A 25,396-nucleotide genomic window follows, 5' to 3' on the forward strand; every position below is an offset into this window, starting at 1 on the left:
TAGCTTTGGTCAGCAAGCTGGGTGACCGAAGAAAAAAAGGTTTAACGTCGATTTTGTTTTTTCTATTGACTTCATTGGAAGCCCTCCGACGGAGGGTGTCTGAGCTCGTTAGCAAGTTAGCTGGCGTTCAAATACAACTGCCGCTACGCACAAAACATGACCCTATGATCCGGAAGTACATACCTTCTTTTGTGGCAGCTCGAAACAGCGGAGGAGAGCTGCAACGACGACGCCAGCGAAGGGAGCAGGCCCTCAGAGCGGGGATGGGGAAGAAAAGTCGCCTCACAGGAGGAGCGGTCGGTCGGAGAACAATCCTACAGCTTTCACCTCCCGGGCTCCGCGGTGGGAATGCAGGAGAGAGGGAAGAAGCACCCTCAGGATCTGATGGTAATTTTTCTGAAACATGCTATCTCAGTGGCTTGTTAGCTTTAGGCTAGCTGAAAGCTAAATGCTCGAGGTGTGAAGATTGGGCCCTTCAGGTAAAAACAAACTAAACAATTTACTCAACAGTATTTAGCTGCCGAATAAGGTAATATTCGGTGCCAATATACACTGTCAACAGGAAATAGCCAAGTGGCTACGGCTTACGAAACAAAACCGCTATTTTTTCATTTAACGAATCGATCAGAAACTATCGGCTAGCTTGCTAAGCTAGCGGTTAATAAGCTAGCAGTTTTTGAAGGCTTGCCAAAAATAGACTTATGATAAATGACTGGGCCAGTTAACCCAAGCGTAATTCACCTGCATAACACGTAAATACCGTTACGTTTTACTTGGTTTATCTAGGAATGCGAGGACGGTCCCCGTGTGGGTGCACAACGTTAGTTTCTAACCGTTAGCCAGTCTGTGGCTGCTTGTAACGTTACAGCCAGTTATCGTGCTGCAGTCAAACTGTCGGAGTTCAACGTTAACCTCTTGGCTTGCGTGATTTGCAGAGGAGCCGGAGGGTGATGGACACAGATTCGGGAGGGAGATGCGGACAAACATGAAGGCTCCCGCAGTAAAGGCCACAGGTAACGTAAATGTGTGTGTGTCCCTCTCTCTCTTGGGCAGTGGAAACAAGACAAAACGGCCTTTTGACTGAGCAAAATGTTTTTGTCCCCACCTGTAGAGGGGTTGTCTCTGCTTGGAGCCTACGAGGATAGCGACGAAGAGGATGCTGGAGACTCTCAGCGTTCAACTGCAGATTCTCAACACAACCAGTCAGCTGACATCGACAGTACACTGGCCAATTTCATGGCAGTGAGTATATACTTTGCTGCATATCTCAATCCCCCGTTTTGCTTTCTGTATTCCGAAACAGTGTTTATGTTGATCTTGTGTCATCCTTTAGGAAGAATACTTTCAATATAAGTAAGTTGATACTTACAACATATATGGTATAGTTTAGGCTGTAGGCTACTACATCTACGCAGGTATGGTTCACAACAGCAAGAAACACAAGTGCCAACCCAGTTGTCTTATATTTAATTGAGGTGCATAATGAACCAATTGGTATTTACCTATTCAATGGCATGAAAACGTTTGGGCACCCCTGAACATTTCTGTTACTGTTAATAGTTAAGTGAGTAGAACGATTAAGGATCCCAGAACGGCATAAAGTTAAAGATGAACCATTGTTTTCGACATTTTAAGCAAGATTAGTGTATTATTTTTGTTTTGTATAATTTTAGAGTTCGGGAATGAAGGGAAAGGATTACCAAACAAAAGTTTGGGCACCCCAAGAGATTTGAGCTCGCAGATAACTTTTACCGAGGTCTAAGACCTTAATTAGCTTCTTAGGACTATGGATGTTCACAGTCATTGTTAGGAAAGTCCAAGTGATGCAAATTTCGAAAAGCTCGATAATACTCTGACTCCTCAAACTTTGTCCCAACAATCAGCAGCCTTGGGCTCCTCTAAGCAGTTGCCTAGCTCTCTACAAAATTAAAATAATTGATACCCACAAATCCGAAGAAGACCATAAGAAGAGAGCAAAGTGTTTTCAGGTGGCAGTTCCTCAGTTCGTAATGTAATTACGAAATGGCTGTTAACAGGAATGGTGGAAGTCAAGTTGAGGTCTGGAAGACAAAGAAAACTTTCCAAGAGAACTGCTTGTAGGATTGCTAGAAAAGCACTCCCCCCATTTGACTGCAGAAGATCTTCAGGAGGATTGAGCAGACTCTGGAGTGGTGGTGCACTGTTCTACTGTGCACCGACACCTGCACAAATATGACCTTCATGGAAGAGTCGTCAGAAGAAAAACTTTCCTGCATCCTCACCATAAAATACGAAACATCTAAACAAGCCTGATGCATTTTGGAAACAAGTCCTGTGGACTGATGAGGTTAGAATAGAACTTTTTGGCTGCAATGAGCAAAGGTATTTTAGGAGAATTAAAGTCCAGAATTTTAGGAAAAGAAGACCTCTCCGACAGCACGGGGGTGGATCGATCATGCTTTGGGATTGTGTTGCAGCCAGTGACACAGGGAGCATTTAACTGGTACAGCGAAAAAAACGATTCAATGAACTACCAGCAAATTCTGGGAGCAAATATCACACCATCTGTAAAAAAGCAGAAGATGAAAAGAGGGTGGCTTTAACAACAGGATAATGATCCTAAACACACCTCAAATATCACAATGGACTACCTCAAGAGGTAGTCTGAAGGTTTTGCCACGGTCCTTACAGTCCCCCGACCTAAATATTATCAAAAAACTGTGGATTGACCTCAAAAGAGAAGTGCATGCAAGATGGCTCAAAAATCTCACAGAACTAGAAGCTTTTTGCAAGGAAGAATGGGCGAAAATCCCCCAAAGAAGAATTGACAGACTCTTTGCTGCTACAAAAAGCATTTACGGGCTGTGATACTTGCCGAAGGGGGTGTTACTAAGCACTGACCATGCAGGGTCTCAAAACAAATAAATTGAGTTTCTCTGTTCATCATATCACCTTACTAAGTGAGAGGACCGTAGAATTTTCATTTTCGCATAACCTACTAAGTGTCTCTTTATATTCCAAGGGTTCATGATAAGCAATTGGGCAAAATGAGCTTTGACAGCAGTACAGTATGAAGTTGTGAATTGAAAGGAAAGATCGTAATTAGATCCATCTTGGATAATTATAGCTTGCAAGCAATTTATAGCACAAAGATTTAGAATCAATTTTCTGTAGTTTTTTAACTTGGGCCTGGTTTTTCATCAATAAATCACATTATTTATGTAAAGACTAGTGCTTACAAGAGTGTTGTTCATTCTTGGGTCTGAAAACATATTTTTGTCAAAAATATTAATTCCTGTTGCCATTTGTCCCACCACAGGAAATCGATGCAATCACCACTCAGCCAAGTTCAGATGATGCAACGTCTCATCCTTCAGTACCGACTACCACACCACCCAGACCCGAGGTTAATACTCAGCAGCCTGCTGCCAGTGTGGGACAGAATCAACAAAGCACAGAGTTTGAGTACAATACTCAGTACTCACTAGCTGGAGGTAACTGCACTGTATTTAAGATCAAATGTGCATGTCCGGATGTCTCTTCCTCTGCAGTAGACTCCTTTTCACATCTCTGTTATAATACTTTAACACAACAATTGCATAATAATTATAGTTGTCTTCCTAACAAAAGAGGTTGTTTTTTTTTTTTTTTGGCCAGCTACCTTTTAGTATAGCAGAATTCTAATGATATTTTGGGTCCGCTTTCCGAATTGCTACAAACTGATGAAATCGTGAAATCATTCAAGATATAGCCTAAAGAGAGAGATTGATCATAATGTGCTATCCTTTCATAGCATCTCATGTGTATCCTTTTCTGCAGTGGGTGTAGAGATGGGAGACTGGCAGGAGGTATGGGACGATAAATCCGGTTGCTACTACTACTGGAACACTGTGACCAACGAGGTTTCCTGGGAGCTGCCACACTATCTAGCTGATCAAGTGCAAAGCCTTGGGCAGTATGCCAACAGGTAGGAGTGACTGACTGAGATTGGGCTGAGTATTATCACAACTTTGTGAATGGCATCTTCATCTTTGAAGCCAGCTAAAATGACCGTACCTACATGATTTGAAGTCCACTTGTTTTAAGTTTTCTTGGTTTTGTCCCTGTGCAGAAATTGAATTGTGTGATATGTTTTGTATGTTTCTTTGAAGCTCTAGTGTTAATGGCAATGGAGCAGCCCATGGAGGTTATTACACAGAGGAAAACACTGCAGCCCCTACATCAGTGAAAGAGACCAAAGTGAAGGCAAGTTTCATTCAAGTCCAACACAAATGTGAATCAACCTAAGTCTGTGGTATTTAAAGATTGTTATTTTAAGTTTTAATATATCTCATGTTTTATTTAAAAGGAGGTAATCGAGAGTGTTGTAGGACTCACAAGCGAAGAAGAGGAGCGCCGTGGAGTGGCTTCGTCTTTGCTTGGTCCTCTGATCCCCTCTGAAGTGAAAGAAGCAGAAGAAAAATGGAGAAAGAGACTACTTAAAGGATTGGATGAGACAGAGAACAGTTTGGATTCTGATGGAGAGGGTGTACGCCCTGCAGGATCCCCCTCTACCCCTCTGCAAGACTCAGACTCAGTCCCCACTGTCCAGAAAGATCTTGGTGCTAAGAAGCAGACAGGAGACAACTCGGATGCTGAGGAGGAGACAGAGGAAGACACAATGGAGCTGGAACTGGCTCTGGAGAGGAAAAAGGTGGGGATTTAATGGTGGTTTTTCAGTGTGCAACTTTGATAAATGGCAGGAATTACTTTGAGGTCTTCTTTTAGTGCACAGTAGTGGCATTCTTACATTAATGGCAAATGTTCATGTCAGTTTGACCTAGTTTTAACTTGACTCTTAACATCTGACTCCTAGGCTGAGCTCCGGGCACTCGAGGAGGGTGATGGGAGCACCGGGGGTTCCAGTCCTTCTTCTGAGACTAGCCAAGATGCCTCTGGCACTCGTGGTGTTCCGCTGAAGAAAAAGCGGTGGAAGACTGCCTTCCCCTCTGCTGCTAGCCCCGACTCTAACAGCAGAGGCTCAGACCTACAGGACGACACAGAGACTGGTGAGTCCAAGGGTTTACACATGTGCTAGTGAAGGGTGGCATGCATGACAGGGGTGGGAAAATTACATTTAAAAAAAAAAACCCTACCTGTTAGTGTTTTTATCCAGAAATCCCTGCATACTTAAATTCATCTTTTGTGTCCTGTAGCGCTTTCTAAAGTCCCAGAGAGTGTTGCAGAAGGAGAAGACAAGGAACCAGACAATTCCGAGGATAAATCGGTTTCAAAACCTCTGGTAAAAGAAGAATTGGAAACGCCTGAGCTCAAAGTAGAAACACCTGAGCTCAAGGTAAGAACAATGTTACTGTTACTAATCATAATAATTGTGATGGTAACTTTTTAAGACATTATTTTAATGCTGAAAAAAAATATAGTTTCAGATTGGAGAACTGGCTAACACCTTAACCAGCAAGATGGAGTTCCTGGGGATAAACAAAAAGGCAATCTCGAACTTCCAGTTGCTTCTGCTACAAACTGAGGTGAAAGGATAATTCTTCAGTTTCTAAGCAATATTACCCTAGCTTCCAGTTGTAGCTATCTCAGTGCGACTTCTAAAATATTTAATGCTTAATCTTATTTCATATAATTTTTGCACACAGCCACGTGGTAGTACTTAATATTTAAAATTCTCATAATAATCCATCACAAGGTGTCATTCCGGAAACTTAGTGTAATTACTCTTTTGTGTTACTTTATCCCTTTACCTCTGCTTTCTGGGTTTTTATCTCACTCTTGTCACTTGTCCCTCCTAGACACGGATCGCTGACTGGAGGGAGGGCGCTCTGAATGGGGTCTATCTTCGCCGCAGGCTGCAGGAAGCTGCTGAACACATAAAATATTACGAACTTAACGCCACCCCTAAAGGCTGGTCCTGCCACTGGGACAGGTACGCGCTCCTTACCTTTCACATCTCTAAACTCCCTCGTCTCCCAAAAATCTTACCGTGTGACTACACCCCCTTCACTGCCGAGGTTGCAGACTTTGTAACATGACTTGGGGAGAAGCTTAACCAGTTGGAGTGGATTGAAATACTTACCAGAAACAGACTCTTCAGGTTTCTGTGATGCAATCCTGGCACTCTGCCTTGCACGCACTGATAAGGGAGCGTCCACTCTGGGCCAGCCTGCTTCCTGTAAAATATACCAGCCACAGAGAGGACTCCCTGTCCCTGTAACAGACTGTTAAGCCCTTTGTTGTGAGGGCAGTTATAGACTGATTATGGGTCCAATCAGTCAAAGTTTGGGGGGGGGGCGGTATGGTAGGAAGGTTGGTTGTGTGGGAGAGCTTTGCATTTTACAGGACTACAGCCCCCAGAATGCAATGCAGACAGAGTGATGCCCTGGAAGCGACGAGTGTCACGCATCAAATAAAAGGTGAAGATGGAGCAATGACGGGAATCCAGCAGGTCAGACCAACTCTATTTCATATGTCTTCCTGTTTTTTTTATTTTCTTCTTTCTGATGTGAAATGAGTTGATTGTGTGCTTGTTATTTTCTGACCTATGGCTGTTGTTGATTATGATGATGATACTTCCTCCCTGGCGTCTTCCTGTGTCTGGGTGGGAATGGTTGTCTAAATCGGAACAAATGTGACAACCATGGTGTGAGCTGCTGAATGCTACTTTCAGGACCTAGAGATGATTTGTTTTGCTTTATTTGTTTTTGAGAGCAAGGTGGGTTCCCTATCCACATTCATAACCACACTCTAATTGGACCCTTCTTCTGGATGGCTAAAGTTGCTGTCCATGCCAACACCCCTGCCCCTTACTGTGGTCATTATGTCCACTTCCTTGCCCCACCGTCCCAGGGTATTATGCCACTCAGCCAGTTGCTAGGCCAGTTGTTGAGACTCTTGCCTTCTATCTCTGTTGTCCCACTCTTTAGAGAGCACAGGCGGTATTTCTATGTGAAGGACCGGACTGGTGCCTCCCAGTGGGATTTCCCAACAGAGGAGGACAAGGAGGAGGACCTGAAAGGCAGCCAAGGTACCCAGACACAGACTTCCGGCCAAGGGGATACCAAAACATCATCTGCATCCACTTGTGGGGTCACAGGTCAGTCTAATACTACTGCTGCTGCTCCCTATATTGGGTGTAAAATCTGCCTGTTAAGTCTCATCCTTAATGACCTTTGAAAAGAAAATTTCATATATTAATGTTTCCTGTAAGTGTGTCTCCTATTGAAAATGTGCATGGATAATATTCAGTGCTTGCTTTGCTGTACTGAGGTACACTAATGATATAGAAAACTGTCCCTTACCAACACCCCATGTTGTTGCCTTTTTTAAACACAGGATCTTCTACTTATGCTGCAGCTGACCCACCAGCACCCCCTCAGCCCAGTGCATTCTGGTCTCCATCCCAACCCCCTCTTCCGGACAGCCCACCTCCACCTTCCGACTACCCCCCGCCTCCGCCTCTCCCCCCCGGCTCACCTCCTCCACCTCCTCCTCCTCCTGACAGTGATGGAGAGATCATGGAGGTAGAGATGGAGATGGATGATGATAATGACGGCGAGCCTCCAGCCCCTGGAACTGAGGAAGACGGCAGCGGGAGGCCTCCTTTACCTCCAGGCACTGCTAGCATAAAGGTATTGGCGTAATCAAGTTTCCCCTTCAATTGGTATGCTCCTGATAATATGGTGCCTTTTTAACGTTAAGTGTTTAAATTCAGAATAGTAATGCACAGCAGATTTTAACTTTTATTGTATTTCTTGTCACTCACACAGATTGCGGAGTCATCGGGCCCCTTGGGGAAGGGTCAGAAACGTAAAGCTGGTCAGCTGAATAAAGCCATTACTATTGGCAGCAGTCCAATTCTCTACACCCAGCTAGCTGCCAGTGCAGGTAAACAGATATCACTGCACATCTGCAGTTACAGTATATGTGAGGTTTTTTTTTTCCTTGATTATCTGTGTGAACTGTTTTATTACACATCCACTGAAACACAACTAGAGCTCAATTTCAATGTCCACCCTAAATACTGAACCTTTGCAGTGCAAGAAGGTGCAAGTGCTTTCAATCAAAAATAATGAGCATGAAAGAACTTTTCATAAGTATGTATATACTGAGGAAAGTACTGGGGTGTAACACTGCACTAAGGCAGAGCTTAATTAAGGAGTGGTTATTCAAACAAGCAGTTGCAATACCTTTAGCAACATTCACATGTTTACCCTATAACAGTACAGTTTCTCTGTCTGCAGCTCCTCTAATGTCAACAACTGCCTATTGGGGTGTGCCGGCCGTCACTGCCCCTTTGGTTCCTTCTGAACCTCCGGTCCCACCTGTCCCAGCCCTACCTCCTCAACCACCACCGCCACCATCCCAGCCACCCTTTGAACCTCCTGGAGCCAAAGCTCTGCCCACAGACAAGACCAAGAAAGCCAAAAAGGATAAGGTTAGTATTGGAATTTTACATAACGTGTCAAAAGAAGGTAGTAGATACATTTTGGGTGGAAAAAGTGTTTTAATATCAATAATATTCATTATTAAATCTACAATATACAAGCTCTGGAAATCAAGCTAGCAAGTGTACACAATCAGACCATCCTTGTAATCCAACGTTTAGTTACATACAATAGAACCCTCAGGTAAATGTTTCCTATTGATACTCTTTCACTCTGTAGTCAAAGAAGAGTAAGACGAAAATGCCTTCTCTGGTGAAGAAGTGGCAGAGCATCCAGAAAGAGCTGGATGAGGAAGAGAAGAGCAGCTCCAGTGACGAGGACAGAGACCAGCTTACTAAGAAGAATATCGAAGAGTGGAAGCAACAGCAGCTCATGACGTATGTTTCTATACAATTTCCTATCACCTTTTTTGAATGGTCTAATTAATATTATACAGATGTAACTACACTGTTCCATTGAGTTCAACTCCATTTTCTTCTGTTTTTCCTTCTTAACAACCCTATGCTCACTGTTTTACTGTTTTTATTTTTCTCCAGAGGAAAAGCTTCAAAGAACGCCAACTTTGAGGCACTTCCTGAAGACTGGCGAGAGCGACTGAAGAAACGGAAGATGAATAGCACGTAACATCTGGCCTGCGTCACACACTTCCCACTCAACATTTTTAAAATCCACTCTTACCCCTACCATAAGGTCATCCTCCCCCAGTTTAAGTTTTGTTCAATGATCTCTGGACTTTTTCCACCATGTTCCTTGTTCACGATGGAGACATTTAAAGGCCCTTACATGGCAGGCCATTCACCGGAGGGGTTTGAATGTCCTTTTTGTTTTGCCAAAATTGTAAATGTGCCAAATGTCTTGAGTTCATCAGTTTATGAATATTTCACCACCATGTAGATGACCACCACAGTTTGCTTGGAGGGTTCATCTATTTTATTGAGCATTTTTACAACAGTGTACATAAAATGTATAATGGGTTAAGCCATGTTTTTGGAAGGGGAGGGAATGTCACTGAGCCTGTATATTTTGTAAAAAGTTATTAAACATTTTTTTCCAAAGCCTTGTCATTGTTTGTTTGTCTGTTTGTTTGTTTGTTTTCATACGCTCTGCATTTTAATATGCTGTAAAAGAAAAGTGTTTCATACACGACCATTTTGACTCCAAATCGTGACTTTGGGAATCGCTTCTTGACTTGAGGGCTGCTTCAAAGAGTAAGGCACCCGCACGGCAACCGCGGGCTTGTTGATAACAACCTGTTGCTTAGTAACGTCGCGAACGTCGAGAAAGATTGGTCCACTTGTAGTAGCCACCACGTTTGCTTTTCGGTCTGTCGGTCTTTTTTATTTTTTATTTCTTTTATATACAATTTTTTGTTTTGGGTTTTTTTTTTTTTTTTAAGGCAAGGTAGTGCAATTGAAATGTAAGCGAGGTAAGTGAATGTTAGACAAAAGACTGTCGTTGCCCAAGTTGAGAATAGGGCGGTAGCAGTGGTCAAATGAAGAAGCTAACGGTAATGTTATCAACAGGAAAAAGCCAGTCAGGATTCGTCTAAAGAAGTGATAAAGCTGAATTTAACATCTTAAATTCATGCAAAATGCCAGGAAGCCTGTGCTGAAGCAGGCCGTTGTGCTGCTGTATGAGCTGTTGTGTTCGAGCTAACTAGTCAACTACACTAGTAGTTACAACGGTATACTAATTGGAAAGAAAACGAGACTTTCTCTAGCATTTCTCTTTTAGCAGAAAGACAGCTGAAGATGGCTGTGAGAGATTCCCCCCTGAGCATTTCAAATGTGAGTTTTTGTAAACCTGGCTTGTTTTTTGTGTGTGTGTGTGAATTCACTGAGTATTATTTCAGATCACATTTATTACACACAGGCCCAAGTATTGCAGTGTCCTGTTCATTAGCGAATCGTGTTTTACTTCCAATTATCCCTAAATTAGCAACAGTATAAAAACGTCCTCCTATAAAGCTTTTTGTATCACATAATAGGCATGTCTGAAAAGTTGAATCTTTTATATTACCTGCATTTACAATGGCTTATATTCTGTGGCAAAAGATTTTGAATTTCTTTCACAGGTTGAAATTGGTTCATGATAATAACAAAATTCATCTTTGTATTATCCTGATACAGGGATCATGCCAATACACTTCTGACTCAGTTTGGTAATTAGAATACAACACTGATGACTTATATGTTTCCAATCAGGCAGAGAAAACATCAATCATGGCTGTCTCTGCTATCAGGACTTGGTGGAATACCTACCAGCTGGACAAATCGGACACCAATGACTCTAACACAGAGGAAGATGAGGAGGAATTAGCAGGGAGGAGGCAGTGTAAGCTATTTTCACATAGGCTGCATTTGGATAACATGCGTGTAGACTGTATGTATTCTAACTGTTACTGAAATGGGAGTGTGACACTGTTAATGTAACAACTGTGTGTAGCTAATAGATTGCCATGTTGGGAAGGAGATCTGGTCAACACAGGATGAATAGGTGGGATTTCATCCCTAATGATAGATCATTATGTATTTAACAAGAGCTCTTTTGTGAATGAGATAATTAAAGCAATCAGGTGCAGCATAATCCCTTTTTAGCTTGTTTGGTCCAGGTGAGGCAAGGGGGCAGACCTGATGAAAAATGCATATCCATACTGCAGCACCAGAAGAACAGGAGCAGGAAAGAACAGTTATTGAAGGTGTGATTCATGTTCCCACTCAGTGTCCATAAGCCTAAGTCAGACTCTGCGGACCAGGCAGCTGCTCATAGATTTTGATGGTGGCAGACCTATTTTGAGTCTCAGGGCGCCGCGGGACCTGGTTAACTTTCCATCTATCTCCTTCCCCCGTTGGCCGATAGAGTGTGAGGTCATCAGCGACATTATCCATCACATAGGTAATATTCCATTTTATTTAAACCTTGTATGCCACCAGGTATGATATACACAAAGGCTTACCAATCAGCCCAAGCCTAGGTACTGAGTCAAATTTGTGAGAGGATGCTTCTGGCAAAAAAATGCCGAATCAAAAGGAATTTAAAACTTGGCATGGCCTTTTTTCTGTCAGTGTTAACATGTAATGACACAGAGAGAGTGTGTGTTGTAGAGTGGGACCCCCAAGAGCCAGAGCCTTTTTATCAGCCCACAGGACAGGAGAGGACACCGATGCCAGCTGGAGAGGAGAGAGGGAGAGTGGTATACTGCATTGACCATGGTAACTTTTTTTATATTAGTGAGTTCAAACCCAACCAATCCTTTATTCCTCAAGATGGGGATGGTGATATTGGTATTACCACCCCCATGTGTAAATGCTAAATAACAATGTACAAGTCTTGCTTTCTGATTAATAGACAATATCATGGGAATTGTAGTGGGACATTAGGCAGCTTAAGTGTATTCCCTCAGCAGTGTTATTCCAGATATTAATAATCATAATTATCTTATAGATAAACATGATATACCATGCCACCACTCACTGAAAATAAATGCAAGTTTATTTTTATTGAAAGCTGTGCCGTTATAATTTTCACTCTTTTCCTGTTGTTCTCACTCCTTTAAGCCACTAAGCGCCCATATTTCGCCTGCTCACGCGTCGGAGGGAGCCGAGGGCCCATCAAGAGTGCAACTTCTGATGACATCAATCAGACAGACTTCACCCTTAATTTTGAGTCACGCTTCGAGAGTGGGAACCTTCAGAAAGCTGTGCAAGTGTAAGTCTCTGCAGCATAATCTACTGATCAGTTCTTGCAACATTTAAACCATTATATTTTCATCCCTGTGGCTCTAGTTTAAGTTACTCTCTCTCTCTCTCTCTCTCTCTCTCTCTTTCTCTCTTTCTCTCTCTGATTCCACTCATAATTCATCCCTGTTCAGGGGTGTCTATGAGTATGAGCTCACCCTGCGCACTGACATGTACACCAGAAAGCACACGCAGTGGTTCTACTTCAGAGTCAGGAACATGAAAGCTGGAGTGACCTACCGCTTCACTATCATCAACTTGATGAAGAGCAGAAGCCTTTATTCTCTGGGTATGAGACCACTCCTCTACTCTGAGAGGGCTGCCAAGGAGAAAGGTGCTGGATGGCAACGCACGGGCTCCAATATCAGATACTACCGTAACTGCAATCAGGTAGGTGTACTTTCTGACATGAGTTAGAGATGTCAAAAATGGCATCTTGACTGGCTATAGTCAGTACATTGTAATTTACTAGTCCATTTCCTAGTGTTCCAGAATCATTTTCAGTTTATATGAGCATAGGATGAAATTGAATTTGCAGAGATTTTTTAAAATAGGTAATCACAGAGAACATTTAATCATCTTTTTGGCTTGTCAGAAAGTTGTGTTTTCACTGCATGGTAGGCCCCCGTAGGCATAACATTTATTAAGCACAAGCAAGCGGACAAAGGGAAACGAAATGACTGAGATTAAAATCAAGTGGCCCTCACAAGGAATAAAAAAGTGTTCCTGTCAAAAACTCCCTGAAAATGCTTTATGCTTTTCTTGTGTTGACTTTCTTGTGAACCTTTTCACAATGCAGCATTGTAGATGAACAGAAAATTAAATTAGAAGATTCAAACTTAAAATTAAATCGGCAGGGAGGAACAGTGAAGGAAAAAGGGAGGGCATTACTGCCGCAGCTTCATATAAATTGGAATAAACTTTTACTTTGGGAGCCATGTTTTATGTCATATTACATAAATTGAGTGAAAACAAGATTCCCAAGTTAACATTGTAAGTTGTTTTTTTGTATGTTATTACGCAGTTTTGGTAAACTGAAATAAAGCTGAAACTTAAAGTGTACTTTGATAAAGGGTCGGCAGTAAAATTAAGTATGAGATCTGTAGTGAGTAAATTAAAACATGCACAAACTGTGGTCCGTCATGTTGCCAGAATTACAAAAGCAAACCAGAACAGCATGACTTCACAAAATGGAAATGACAATTGTAGAAGCAGGAACTCTTGTAATCCATTGTCCCTGTCTCTATTTAGAATCCAAAGGACAACAACAGTGACACGGTCGCCCTGTACTCACTCACCTGGACTCTCCAATTCCCTTATGACTCAGACACCTGTTACCTGACCCATTGCTACCCCTACACCTATTCACATCTGCAGCGCTACCTTAGGCGTATTTCTTCCAACCCAGCAGTTGCGTCATACTGTAAATTACGGGTGCTGTGCCAAAGTCTCGCTGGGAATGCTGTGTATATGGTGACGATAACGTCTCGGGGGGTTGGCAGGGTGGTGGGCAGGACCAAGAAGTCTGTAGTTGTGACGGCCCGAGTGCACCCTGGAGAAACCAATGGGTCCTGGATGATGGAGGGGTTGCTGGACTTCCTGCTCGGGGACTCGGAAGATGCAGCTACTCAGGGAAATGTTTGTTTTTAAGGTGGGAGACCTCATGCTCGTAGTCTCAAATCTGTATTGTTATCTTGATCATTACTTCAATATATTCCAATTTGTTATATGTCTGCATAGTAGTTTATAAAGTATATGGTGAGTGGACAGAATGATGAGGTTGTGTTGCAATATACTGTACGTTGTAATGCTATATACTGCTATCAAACATGTTTTTTTTCTAATTTGCTGCAGGTGGTGCCAATGCTGAACCCCGATGGTGTGGTGGTAGGGAATTACCGCTGCTCTCTGGCAGGCAGGGACCTCAACAGAAATTACAAGACATTACTCAGGGATTCCTTTCCCTGCGTGTGGCACACCCGAAACATGGTGGAAAGGTAAAGACACATGCATGAACAAACGCAAGGTCATAGCTTGAGAGCTGTTTCATATTAAATAACGTTTTCAGTAGTCTTTTTCTTTTTTTTCTGTGTACATTCCTGTGTATATTTGTCCAACACGACTGTGCAAATTAGATCAGTTCTTCTACATTTTGTCCGTGAACAGCTAGTTTGTGTTGTTTGGTCGGGGCATTAGATTCAGACTATAGTCTCGGGCAGAGGAGGGTGAGTGAAAATGTGAAAACATAATTAACATAAAAAACATAATTAAATGTGAAAACATAATTAATAACAAATAAAATCAACACTCATTTCAAGTCTTCTTGAAATGAGATTGCAATATTTGTTTGGCATTTACTCCCAGACTGAACTTCCTGGCTGAAAGCATCCAACTTTGGAATTACTGATCTACACAAAGGCACATTTCCTTAACACCAGATCCAGTGGATTTTTTGAATATATCTTTTTATGTTTTGTATATCCTGCAAGTAGGATGGTATTATACTTAAGAGGAAAAGCAAATCAGAAAATGGTTGGATGGATAGATTATTATTATTACTTATTTCCTGACACATCTGGCTTTATTGCATAGTTGTCTGTAAAAACAGCAAGGAAAGAAGAAAAAGAGAGGCAGGGACACAACAAATTGCCCAGACTGCTAATTCATGGAATCTGATCTGGTATTTGAAGTTGCATACAAAGCTCTATTGAGTGTAGCTTTGTGAAAATTTTTACTTTTTCTACTGGGAGCTGTGTCTTGCAAAACTAAACTTACAAAGTAGCTTCCCAAACATGGCACACACTGTATTTGCATGCTCTATATTTCGCTCCTACATTTTGTCTGTTTGGAACGTTAACAAACCACAATCTATTCTGAACAAAATTCCCAGACTGATGGCCGAGACGGACGTAGTTCTTTACTGTGACTTTCATGGCCACAACCGCAAAAACAATGTGTTCATGTACGGTTGTATCAGCCGAGGTGATGCTTCTCTGAAGCTTCACGAGAGAGTCTTTCCACTAATGATGAGCAAGAACGCCAGTAACAAGGTAAAGTCACTGTTTGAAAAACTCTTTCAAACCTATATTTAGTCCGAGTAACATTTGGCTCTGAACATTTTTGTTAACTTGTTACAGGTCACCAATCTATTAGACACAACACCGCTCTTTACAATATGTGCAACACTTCATATTCACCACATTTCATTTTCGATATTTAGAATTCAGCTAAAACATCTAAACTGCACTGTCTTCATCAGTTTTCCTTCAAGAGCTGTAAATTCAGGGTTCAGAAGAGCAAAGAGGGAACGGGACGAATCGCCATGTGGAAACTTGGCGTCAGAAACAGCTATACTATGGAGGCCACCTTTGGAGGCTCCACTCTGGGTGAGTTTGGATTTTCGGAGTGTGAATGTTTATGTATGTAAGCATGGTGTGTCTCTTGTATGAGGATCTATCATCCGTTTAACCATTAGGCGACAGGAGGGGAACACATTTTACTACTCGAGACTTGAAGTCCCTGGGCTTTCATTTTTGTGATACCCTGCTGGACTACTGTGACCCTGATTCAACAAAGGTGAGAGATAAAGCATCTTGTCTTTATGTCTCTGTATGTCAATTTATTTAGAAATTTATTGTTGGAGCACCAAAATATACCTGGATACTGGTTTTTCAAGCTTGAATTTTGTGAATCTGGTATTTAAAAGTCAGAATTTTGTGTGTGTGTTTCCCCTGCTTTTTATTTCAGACTGCTTTCTGTCTGACAGAGCTTAAAGGATTATTGAGAAAGGAGGTCAGAGAGAGGCTGGGCAAAGATTTGGGCACTGACTGTAACATCTCTGTGTCTGACCTGGAAACCAGGTGACATAGTAATCTATCATTATTATTATTTTTTTATACTTGGGCAATATGGGATAGGTATAAAATGTGCTCTCATTCAGCTTGAATGTGATTATTTCTTGTTTGTTTTTACAGCACTAGTGGTTCAAATAGTTCAGATTCAGACGGACTCCCAGTTCATTTACTGAGCCAGCCACAAATTGTCCATCCAGAGGTATACTCAAATAATGGAATACTGATTTTACACTTTTGTGCCTTATTTTCTTTGCTAGGTTAATATCACATCTGGATCCAGTGATCCTTGGGCTCCTTTGTGACAATTAGTTTTGAATCATGTCTTCTGATGCTCTACTCATATTCTCCTCCACAGCAAACTCCAGTGAAGAAGAAAAAGAAACGTTTAAGGAGTCATAAAGAGAGGAACAGGCTGCGACCAGAGAGAGTGAAGAACAATGTACAGCCAAAGGTCCTGCAAAGCAACATCAGAAATATTATTCATATTATATTATTATTATATGAGACTAAATGGTCCATTAATTAATGCACCCACTTGTCTGATTAATGTATTAATGACTTTAAACTGATTAGAGTGATTAATGGACGGCCTTTGCAGGAGTCCAACCTGCCACATGAGATCACAGTTAAAGAGAGCATCCCAGTGGAGCCTGCTGGAAGGCACAGGAGAAAATGGCAGGTGTGAAATAGAGTTGGAATAAGTTTAGAAGACAGAGCCAAAGACGTGAGAAGATTTTCCGAGATGTTCCTATTAATAGTTCTTTCTTTGTGAAGGTAAATGGTCTGATGAAAAAAGCTGCGATCCCTCCTCCCACCACTCACCCTGGGGAGGTCAGTCAGGTGACTCTGTGGCAGGGCTGCGAGCCTGTGGAGGTAAAGATGAACCAGATTGGATTCCCTCATAAAATCACCTTATCCTCACCAAACTATTGGGTCACTGATATTGCCACATTATTGGTCAGCCATAAACATGTGTTCACATACCCAGTTTAACTCATTTTTAACTGAAAGAATGAGAAACGTGTTCCAATACTTTAAGAAACGGAACACAGCCTGTAATTTTGAGTTTGATTTCGGGATATCTTCCATGGGATATTTTCTTTGCCAAAGGACGACTGTCTGGAAAACATGAGGGCTGCATACCTGCATCGCAGGGCAAAAGAATGTCCACATCTCAGTACATACTCAGCTGTGTCACCTCACGCAGGTAACATTTATTTTGAAGGCTCTGCCTTGCTAAAAATTGTCTTCATATCCTCAGTTTTCACCTAATTCACCACTACCATTAATTTAGTACCATATTTTGTAAGGTCACGGTTAATCACGTTGCATTTCGACTTCCAAATATGAAGGAGGTTTGGTAGAGACTAATGAAATTTTTTAAGTATTTCATTGTCCAATCTGTAGATAGTCTCCTGCAAGGAAAGCTAGGATTTTTTTCAACCATCAATGCATTAGGAAACGTCTTGCGTAGCAGTGAACAGTGTGTTTGGCTTGTTTTCACAGATGACCTGGGGATGGATACAGGACAGTGGAGATGCTCCTCGCAGCTGCTGCACCTGAGTGCTCTCATTCTGCCGTCACCAAATTTCATACATCCCAACCAGCAACAGCATCACTACCCCCGGAAATCCTTCATCTCCTCTAAAGTCTACAGAGGTTTGTCTGCATGTACAGCTCGAGATGGAACTGAATTAGAGTTTCATCATCTCTCAGTCAATTCAAGCCTGACTCAAACTGTAGTTCTTTGAGAATAAAACTTGTCTCCCTTTTCAGGGCTGCCACCTTCCCTTACAAGGCCCTACAGGTAAACCTCACACTGAAATAGTATCCTCATTAAATAGACAGTAGCTTATTACATGCTGAGGTGTTGTCAGCTTTACTAAATGTTATGTCTGTGGCAGGTCTCCCTCATCCATGCGTGTCAAGATGGTTCCAGACATTATTTCAACAAAGCAGCTGCTGTCAAGTTTCACCAATGACAAGTTCAACGGCCGGTATATTTATGGGGACAGAAATTCTTTACGAGTCTCAGAACGTTACTTTGTGCCTGAGGATTCCTCCACCACACACGCAGATACAACCAAGACTAAAAAGCAGAATGAGGAACAGGAAGATGAACCCTCAGAAGGTTGTTCTTTCATATGCACAGATACTATACTGATATAGTTTATACTGAAATTTGTTTCTTGTGAGGATACAGTTACATGAGAATGTTTGTTTGTTTTTATCACTAACTTAACGTCTTCCTCTTCTCGATCTGATCTTGTCATCTATTCAGTTGGTTTGTCATTGTTGAGATGTATACCACTTGGAGAGCAGAAGACGAGAGATCTCACCCCTGACATTCCCCCGAGAGAGATTGAATCACACAGAAATTTATATGTGCCTTTGCTCAGGCCGAAAGACCTAAGAGGAAAAAGGTAAATTCACTTTAAATCCCCTTGACTATCTTTTCATCTGTCATTCTCTCTCTGTCAAATGCCCAGGTTGCCATTGTAGTTCAGAGTTTGGGACATAAGCACCGATGTTAAAAAACATTTACGATAACAAGACAATCTTTCGCAGTGATAAGACAAGCATCAAGCATTTTACCTAATTTTTATGGTCTTTGAAATGTATTTTTCCCTATCCTTTTTCAATTTCCTCAGACTATGCAAAGAGACTCTGGAGGACAAAAGGCAAATGGGTGTTTTGCCCCCTGTGTCAAAGCCTTCAGGCATCATGACAATGAAACTTCCACATCCACAGAGTGACACCCTGGCAAAGAGCATCAGGCACCATCACTCTGGAGGAAAAGGCCAAATAAGTACAGATCCACGAGAGGCTACGGTCACAAGACCATCACAGTCTGCCCCACTTTAGGCCACAGTATTTATATTCCTGGAACTACAGATTGATTTTTATTCTCTCTGTTCTCTGGCCAGTGATATGAACCTCAATTCATCAGTGAAGAGGAATATAATTTCTGCTCAAATTTCAACAGATCTGTTAAAAAACAGATATGCTGGGATAAGAATGGTCTTTTACCTCATTTATACAGATCTCATGACACAGGTCAAACTCGTGTCGTATGAGTAGAAGGAGAGAAGTGAAACTCTAAGCAATAGTTACTATCCAACGGAAATCTTTGTTTGAAGGTTAATTATATGTCCTCTTTAAATATTGATAAAATTGATACTAACTCTATAAAAACGGTTTATTTTTTGGGTTTTTTTGCAAAATGTTAATTAGAAACCCAATATTTTTTCTACTTAGCGTTGATATGATTAAGGATTAGTGGTTAATTAAGGATGACTAAGATTAACTGATGACAAATCTTGATGCTTGGATTTTCAGAGGACACCACCACAAACTCTATGATGCAGTAGTTAGCTGCCACAGGCTGTGTGCTATGTAGATTTTATACATTTATTTTATTTATTGCAAATGTATGAAAACAAAAATACAATCCAATCCAATACAATATAGTCTGAATAAAATACAAAAAGTACATATTGTCAAACGTTTTCCTATTTAATAACCAGTTATGGATATCAAATATTCCCTGTAATACGGCTAATATAAAAAGTGACATCGTTTTTGTTGTCGGCCTCTGAGTCTGGGAGTTGATAAGTAAGGTCATGTCCTGGTGTGTCCACATGTGCCAGGGAAGTCAGAGCCTCAGAATTCAGTCAAACTGTCTGAGATGAAATTGGCTTTCGGTGTGTCTGACCATGTCCCGGAGCGCCACAAAACCAGAGACGGCCTGGATCATTCAAGAATGAAAAAGTTTAAGAAAAATATATAAATTAAATGAGCGATCATCTCCAAATTATAAAGACTCAAGAACATGCATAATGTAGCCTGTATTTAAGTATATGCATTCCTTAGATAGGAAATGGTAGAACTACAACAGTAAGTTTTTAAGAGGAATGTAATCATACCTGTGTGAGTATGAATATAGCGAGAACTATGTGAACGCCTCTCTCCAGGGGCAGTACGAGAATGGCTTCATTAAAGAGCTGAAACAGGACCAGAGGAAACTGCAGCAGGATGCTCAACAGCCAAAATCCAGCCAACTCTGGGACCTTCCACAAACACAAGCATGACACGAATTACAATCTCTGCCATTGTACCCACTGGAGTTCATGTCCTCTTTAAGAAAGGCTTTTTTTCTCAGAGTTTTGTGTGTGTGTTGTGTTTCTACATCAACTATATCTATATTTTTGCGTGATTCACCACCTTTTCTTGCAGGTTCCCAGCATAACCGAGATAAAGTCTGATAGCCTCGATCAGAGTCATCAGGATGAGAACCGTCACAAGGATGAACTTGTAGTAGTCTGGCAAGACAGGATACTGGAGGAAATGACAACCACAACAATGCAGTTTTAAATGAACTGAATTTAAAGTAATGTGATTCAATCGAATGGGCTTTTATGGTGTGAATGTACTAACTTGTTTCCAGGTCTAATCCTGACAATAAAAATCAATAACGATAAAAATAAACACCTGCATCAGCCTACCAGGGATCCTTTGATTACTTTGTTGCTTATCTTAATACCATAAATATCAAAGCTTTTTTTTAAAGTAACTGATGAGGATCAAATCTCTCTTAATTTTAGTTACGGAATCATTTCCTTTTTATATTAAATAATTGTAACGACGGGGACCCTGGTGTTCATGTTTTCACACTGTCCGGTTATTAACTGCGAGAATGAAACATTAGCAGTATTTCACATTAGCCCAGCGTACTCAGCGCCTATGTCACTTTCTCTCCTTTTGCTTTACCTTGAGGTGCAGCATTACAATTTCAGTGATCCACCACAAGGGGAAGAACCACATGTTAAAGTACAGAGACATCTGGAGGTGGAGACTTGACAGAACCCGCTTGTCTGAAAACAAAACCAGTACAAGAAATAACACAACGTACGTTGGTCGGATAAACAACCCAATTTCAGCAACACGTACTGTAAAACTACGCTTGTGACAAACAGAGCCCCGTACAACCGTTCATGTCGCTAGTTAGCAACGTTAACATCAATGCTAATTTGTCCACAGCGTTAGCTGCGTTTTGAGTTGAACTTACCGTGTGGCAAAAACGTGTCATTCTCCTTTGAGAAAGGCTGAGTCCGGCTCTGGTCAAACAGCACATTCCGCGAGAAGTCTTCTAAACGCTTTCTGATCGCCTCCGGCAGGTCCATCGCGTAAAATGCTCGCTCCTAAACACAAACATCGCCAGGGAACTAGCACGCGCTCACACCGCCACCTCGTCCTCACTACAGGGAAACCGAACACTGTCGTTGTCTCCTTGGATACCAAAGGATTCTCGCGTTCCCTTCAAGTCTCGCATGAAAAGTGTCGTGTCGTTCCCTCCCTTGTTTCCTCGACTGTCTCCTCGTTTTGGTCCCTTAAGATCATTAAATGTGACACAACGTATCACGAACGAACTTTAAAGGGCGGCCGCAGCTTCTGTATGGACTGTGTCAACGCCTACTGGGATGTTGTTGTTTACAGCTGTCCCCATTGCAGACACACAGTCAGCCCAGGACCCGTGCTGGACACGAGCACAGCGCTGGCTGATTTGATGGGGAAAATGTCGGGGGCAGAAAAACCCGACCCCCTCCTGTGAAGGATGAAGTCGGCCCAGGGGGGGTGTGGAGTGTGATTTCTGCACTGTGGGGAAGCTGAAGGCTGTGAAGTCTTGCCTGGTGTGTCTGGCCCCTCTTCCCGTGCCACCCACTTGCAGCCTCACTAAGAGTTTGCTGCTCTCCAAAGGCACAAGCTAGTGGAAGCCTCTGCTTCCATACAAGAGAAGGTCTGCTCCAAGCCTGACAAGCTGATGGAAGTCTGTTGTTGCAGTGATGGCCAATGCATTTGTCCGCTGTGTGTGATGGACGACCACAAAGGTCACGATACTGTCTCGACTGCAGCAGAGAGGAAAGAGAGACAAGTAAGAATATTTTTGGCCACAGTTTGTGCTTGTAAGTCAGTTATCAGAGTCATATTGCTCTGAAAGTGAATTCAAACTGCTGAGGTGTATGGTCATATATGTAGAATATAAACCATGTGTGAAAATAGAGATATAGCTCAGAGGCCATAGGTCAAGGGTCCTCAGAAGGGGTCTTGCAGACCCCAAAGGCAGATAATGCTTTGTAACTAAAACCATATGTGCCTGACAGTTTTTAGGAAAACAACTGTCCTAGTTAAGAGTCGGTGACCAAGGCTGAATTTCAGAGTGGTTCATTGGCTTCACACCCTCTCACAAGCAGATCTGCAGATGCTTGACTTGACGCTGTTCTTCTTTATAATAAACCTTTATATGTAATCAAGACAGTGTCAGCGGAGTCTCCTTCATCCTCTTCACATCATCAACACCATCAAATAAACCACACTGCATTTTCCAATTAGTCATTACAGGGTTTTTTTCTACGAATGACTGGGAGATGTAAGAAGAGACATCATACTTAATGGTTTATTACTGTATGTCTGTAAATATACACATCTGTCATGATTGACATGACTGTCTTGGAAATAAACGGTGAACAAAGGGATTAACGATAAGATTTACTTTTCAGAAACAGTTTGGAAAGCAAAAACAAAGCAAAAACAAAGATACCAGCAGGGAATACAGGAGAAAGAGAAGCAGCTGCGACAGACAATTAAAGCACTTAAGGTGAACTGTCTTGCACTCTTTCTTGGCTGACATGTAATGCATGTGTCCTATATCCAATTCCTTTACAGTGACTGACATTATTCGCTATGTCTTTCTACTGTTAGTGTTCTGGAGATGCAGCAGTCCATGCAGAAAAAGTCCAGATGGCGGATAAAAGGTGATGTGCTGTGAAGGAGCTGATCAGAGTTCAAGTGAAGGCCGTGATGGGCCGAACCGTGGCACTTGTGGATCGGCTGGAGAAGGAGATCTGTGAGCCGAGGAAGGGATAGAATGAACTGAAGCGGCTGTCCCCCACTGAGGATCATATTCGTTTCCTGCAGGTACACAGACACAAAATAGATAGAACTGATAATTTAGTGGTTAGGACCATAGTTTATGCTGTGTTTCTGTTTTTAAATGTTTGTAGGGCTGCCAATCCCTTTTCGATTGTCCAGAACCTGATGTTCTCAGATTTCGTGCCACATACACACATCTTTATGACTTTATGACAAAGGGCATTTATGATTTGAGAGACAAAATTGAAAACATAGTAAAGGCTATTGCAGAAATATCCGAGACAAGTAAAAAAATACCTTTATTAAAATAATGTATGTGTATTTATTGGGGTTAATGTAGTTGTGAAATTGTTATGTTTCCTGTTTTTAATTCAAGCTGATCCTGATCCTAAGACAAGAAAAGAGTTCCTCCTGTGTAAGTTGTTACTGTATTTTGGCATAAACATATTCGGATGAAGTACATTCCTTCCACTGTGCCTCAATAGTCACACTGAAGAATAATTTTTAACATTTTATACTTCAGATTACTGCCACCTCCATTTGGATCCCAACACTGCATTTGAAAACCTAATGCTCTCTGAGGGAAACAGCAAGGTAGCCTGGATTTGAAAAGCTCAGCGGTACCCAGCCCACCCAGAGAGATTTACCAAATATGATCAAGTGTTGTGCACTGAAGGTTTATCTGGAGTTTGCTACTGGGAGGTTGAATGGATGGGGCCCAGGCTTGAGGTCGCTGTGTGCTACAAAGGGGCAGAGCTGGTGGAAAGTTGCTTTGGGTACACAGACCAGTCCTGGTGCATTTGCCTTTCATCAAATGTTGTTTGCACATTTTGGCACAATGATATCAAATCTGGAACATCTGTCCCCTGCATCTCTACCGTAGGGGTGTATCTGAACCATAAGGCCGGGAGCCTGTCCTTCTACAGCGTGTCTGATTCTGGTCAAATGAAGTCCCTTCACAGAGTTCAGACCACATTCTGCAAGCTGCTGTACCCTGGGTTCATGGTCTCCAGAGGCTCCTCTGTTAGGATACTCACACCAAAGTAAAGGGTTGCTTGAGTGAAGTATCTGTATTGCAGTATTTTTGTTTTTCTTTGTGCATTTTCTAGTGTATGTGTTAAACACAAGTTATAAAAAAGCTGTTGCTGTCTGAAAGTACGGTCCATTAATTATAGTTAAGGCTTGATTGTATTCTTTAAAATTCCCAGTAAAATATCGGCATATTGTAGTCTGATTCAAACCTTTTCATCTCACTGTCTGCCATCCAGGGCATGGTGTATCAGGCGTTGCTTTGCTGCCTACAACATTTTTTCTTTTCTGCTACTTCCGCCTAATGGTGACAAAGAAAGACATTTTCAAATCCTACACACTGGGGGTTAAAGAAGTTCTGTAAATATCTTTTTTTGTTTTGTTTAATTAAGCAGTGGGCTGACATAAAAGGAAAAATGCTTATAGTTACACCTGCAATAATAGATTTTTTACACATCCAGCAGACAAGAAGCAACATTAGCATTTAATTGGAGTCGTGTTTCTCCTCACCTGATGAATCTAAATCCAATATTCACTTTTCTTTTATCACTTATTTGGTCTCCATCAAATTCTTAAGGGAAATATCTGTTCAGCTGCTTAAAAGCTCCACTATGTTCACCAGCTAGTCGCTAGCTTTGTCTACATGCTGTTTGGTGCTGAGCAGGCAGCGGACCAGTTCCTCCGAGCTTTGTTTTCAGTGGGACTTGATGGGAGCAATGAGAGTGAACCAAAAGCAGTAAAGATGCAGGCCGTCGAAACCAGAACAAGGAGCTGAAAGAGGCTAAAATTCGCTGTATGAGCGGAGGGGAACTGTGGGTTCATCGCCATGAGCGGTCTCATTGCCATACAAGTCATCATTTGATCCGTTTTTAGTCTGAAAATGTTCATTGAAGCAGTTTTAAGTCATATTAAAGCAAGCACACCAATAAGTGAAAAACTAATATCAGCTCAAGCTCCACTTACGAGCTTTTTGATGAAGAAAAATCAGGGAGGCTGTTCACATTCGATACCAAATACCCACCATCTTTGAGAAAGAGAGAGAGGGTTTACTGTCCCTTCCCATACATGACCACTTGTTATTATTTTTCCTTTACTATTAGGTCTTTCGGTCTCTGTGTAGTATTACGCCATGTTTCCCCACAGGTCACACACAGCTCCCTCACTGTAAGCAATTATTTTTTGTCTATTTCTAGCATAGCAGATAATGTCCAGCTGTCCCCCATCCCCACCGGCAGTTGCCATAGCAACCGAGGCGCATACCCATAACACCCCTCCGGGTCGTGGTCTGCAGACATCCTCTCTGAGGAGGACGTAAGTGTGTCATAGTTACACACAACGTGACTTCGGTAAACGTGGTTCTTTGTTTCGATTATTTTTCTTCCGCAGATTGATCCAAATGTCAAGGATGAACTCCCGT

General features: G+C 41.9%; 3 protein-coding genes and 1 pseudogene across 3 annotated transcripts; 3 read left to right on the forward strand and 1 right to left on the reverse strand.

The window, feature by feature from the left end:
* Positions 1–12: 12 nt before the first annotated feature.
* Positions 13–9,474, forward strand: fnbp4 (formin binding protein 4). Its single transcript, XM_040131914.1, has 17 exons — positions 13–387; positions 936–1,013; positions 1,112–1,242; positions 3,299–3,473; positions 3,799–3,946; positions 4,131–4,224; positions 4,328–4,672; positions 4,835–5,027; positions 5,175–5,314; positions 5,400–5,504; positions 5,778–5,911; positions 6,909–7,078; positions 7,318–7,613; positions 7,752–7,869; positions 8,226–8,419; positions 8,649–8,806; positions 8,966–9,474. Exons 1-17 carry the CDS (start codon positions 165–167, stop codon positions 9,051–9,053), a joined length of 2,790 nt encoding a protein of 929 aa, XP_039987848.1. The 5' UTR covers positions 13–164; the 3' UTR covers positions 9,054–9,474.
* Positions 9,475–10,190: 716 nt separating this feature from the next.
* agbl2 (AGBL carboxypeptidase 2) lies at positions 10,191–19,577 on the forward strand. The gene is given in 23 exon segments (XM_040133840.1): positions 10,191–10,216; positions 10,634–10,763; positions 11,151–11,324; positions 11,534–11,641; positions 11,987–12,137; positions 12,301–12,556; positions 13,418–13,785; positions 13,787–13,817; positions 14,021–14,163; positions 15,057–15,216; positions 15,426–15,552; positions 15,642–15,742; positions 15,914–16,026; positions 16,141–16,219; positions 16,376–16,498; positions 16,619–16,699; positions 16,795–16,893; positions 17,131–17,211; positions 17,505–17,679; positions 17,797–17,827; positions 17,925–18,151; positions 18,302–18,443; positions 18,702–19,577. Coding segments are annotated over 22 exon segments (3,066 nt in total). The 5' UTR covers positions 10,191–10,216; positions 10,634–10,651; the 3' UTR covers positions 18,886–19,577.
* On the reverse strand, positions 19,425–21,438 carry tmem17 (transmembrane protein 17). The gene is made up of 5 exons (XM_040133841.1): positions 21,089–21,438; positions 20,791–20,894; positions 20,245–20,358; positions 19,947–20,090; positions 19,425–19,768 (listed from the first exon to the last, which is right to left on the reverse strand). Exons 1-5 carry the CDS (start codon positions 21,201–21,203, stop codon positions 19,691–19,693), a joined length of 555 nt encoding a protein of 184 aa, XP_039989775.1. The 5' UTR covers positions 21,204–21,438; the 3' UTR covers positions 19,425–19,690.
* Positions 21,212–24,194, forward strand: LOC120792854 (annotated as a pseudogene).
* The last annotated feature ends 1,202 nt before the right edge of the window (positions 24,195–25,396 follow it).

The sequence above is a fragment of the Xiphias gladius genome, chromosome 8, assembly GCF_016859285.1.
Source record: "Xiphias gladius isolate SHS-SW01 ecotype Sanya breed wild chromosome 8, ASM1685928v1, whole genome shotgun sequence".
Taxonomy (NCBI): domain Eukaryota; kingdom Metazoa; phylum Chordata; class Actinopteri; order Istiophoriformes; family Xiphiidae; genus Xiphias; species Xiphias gladius.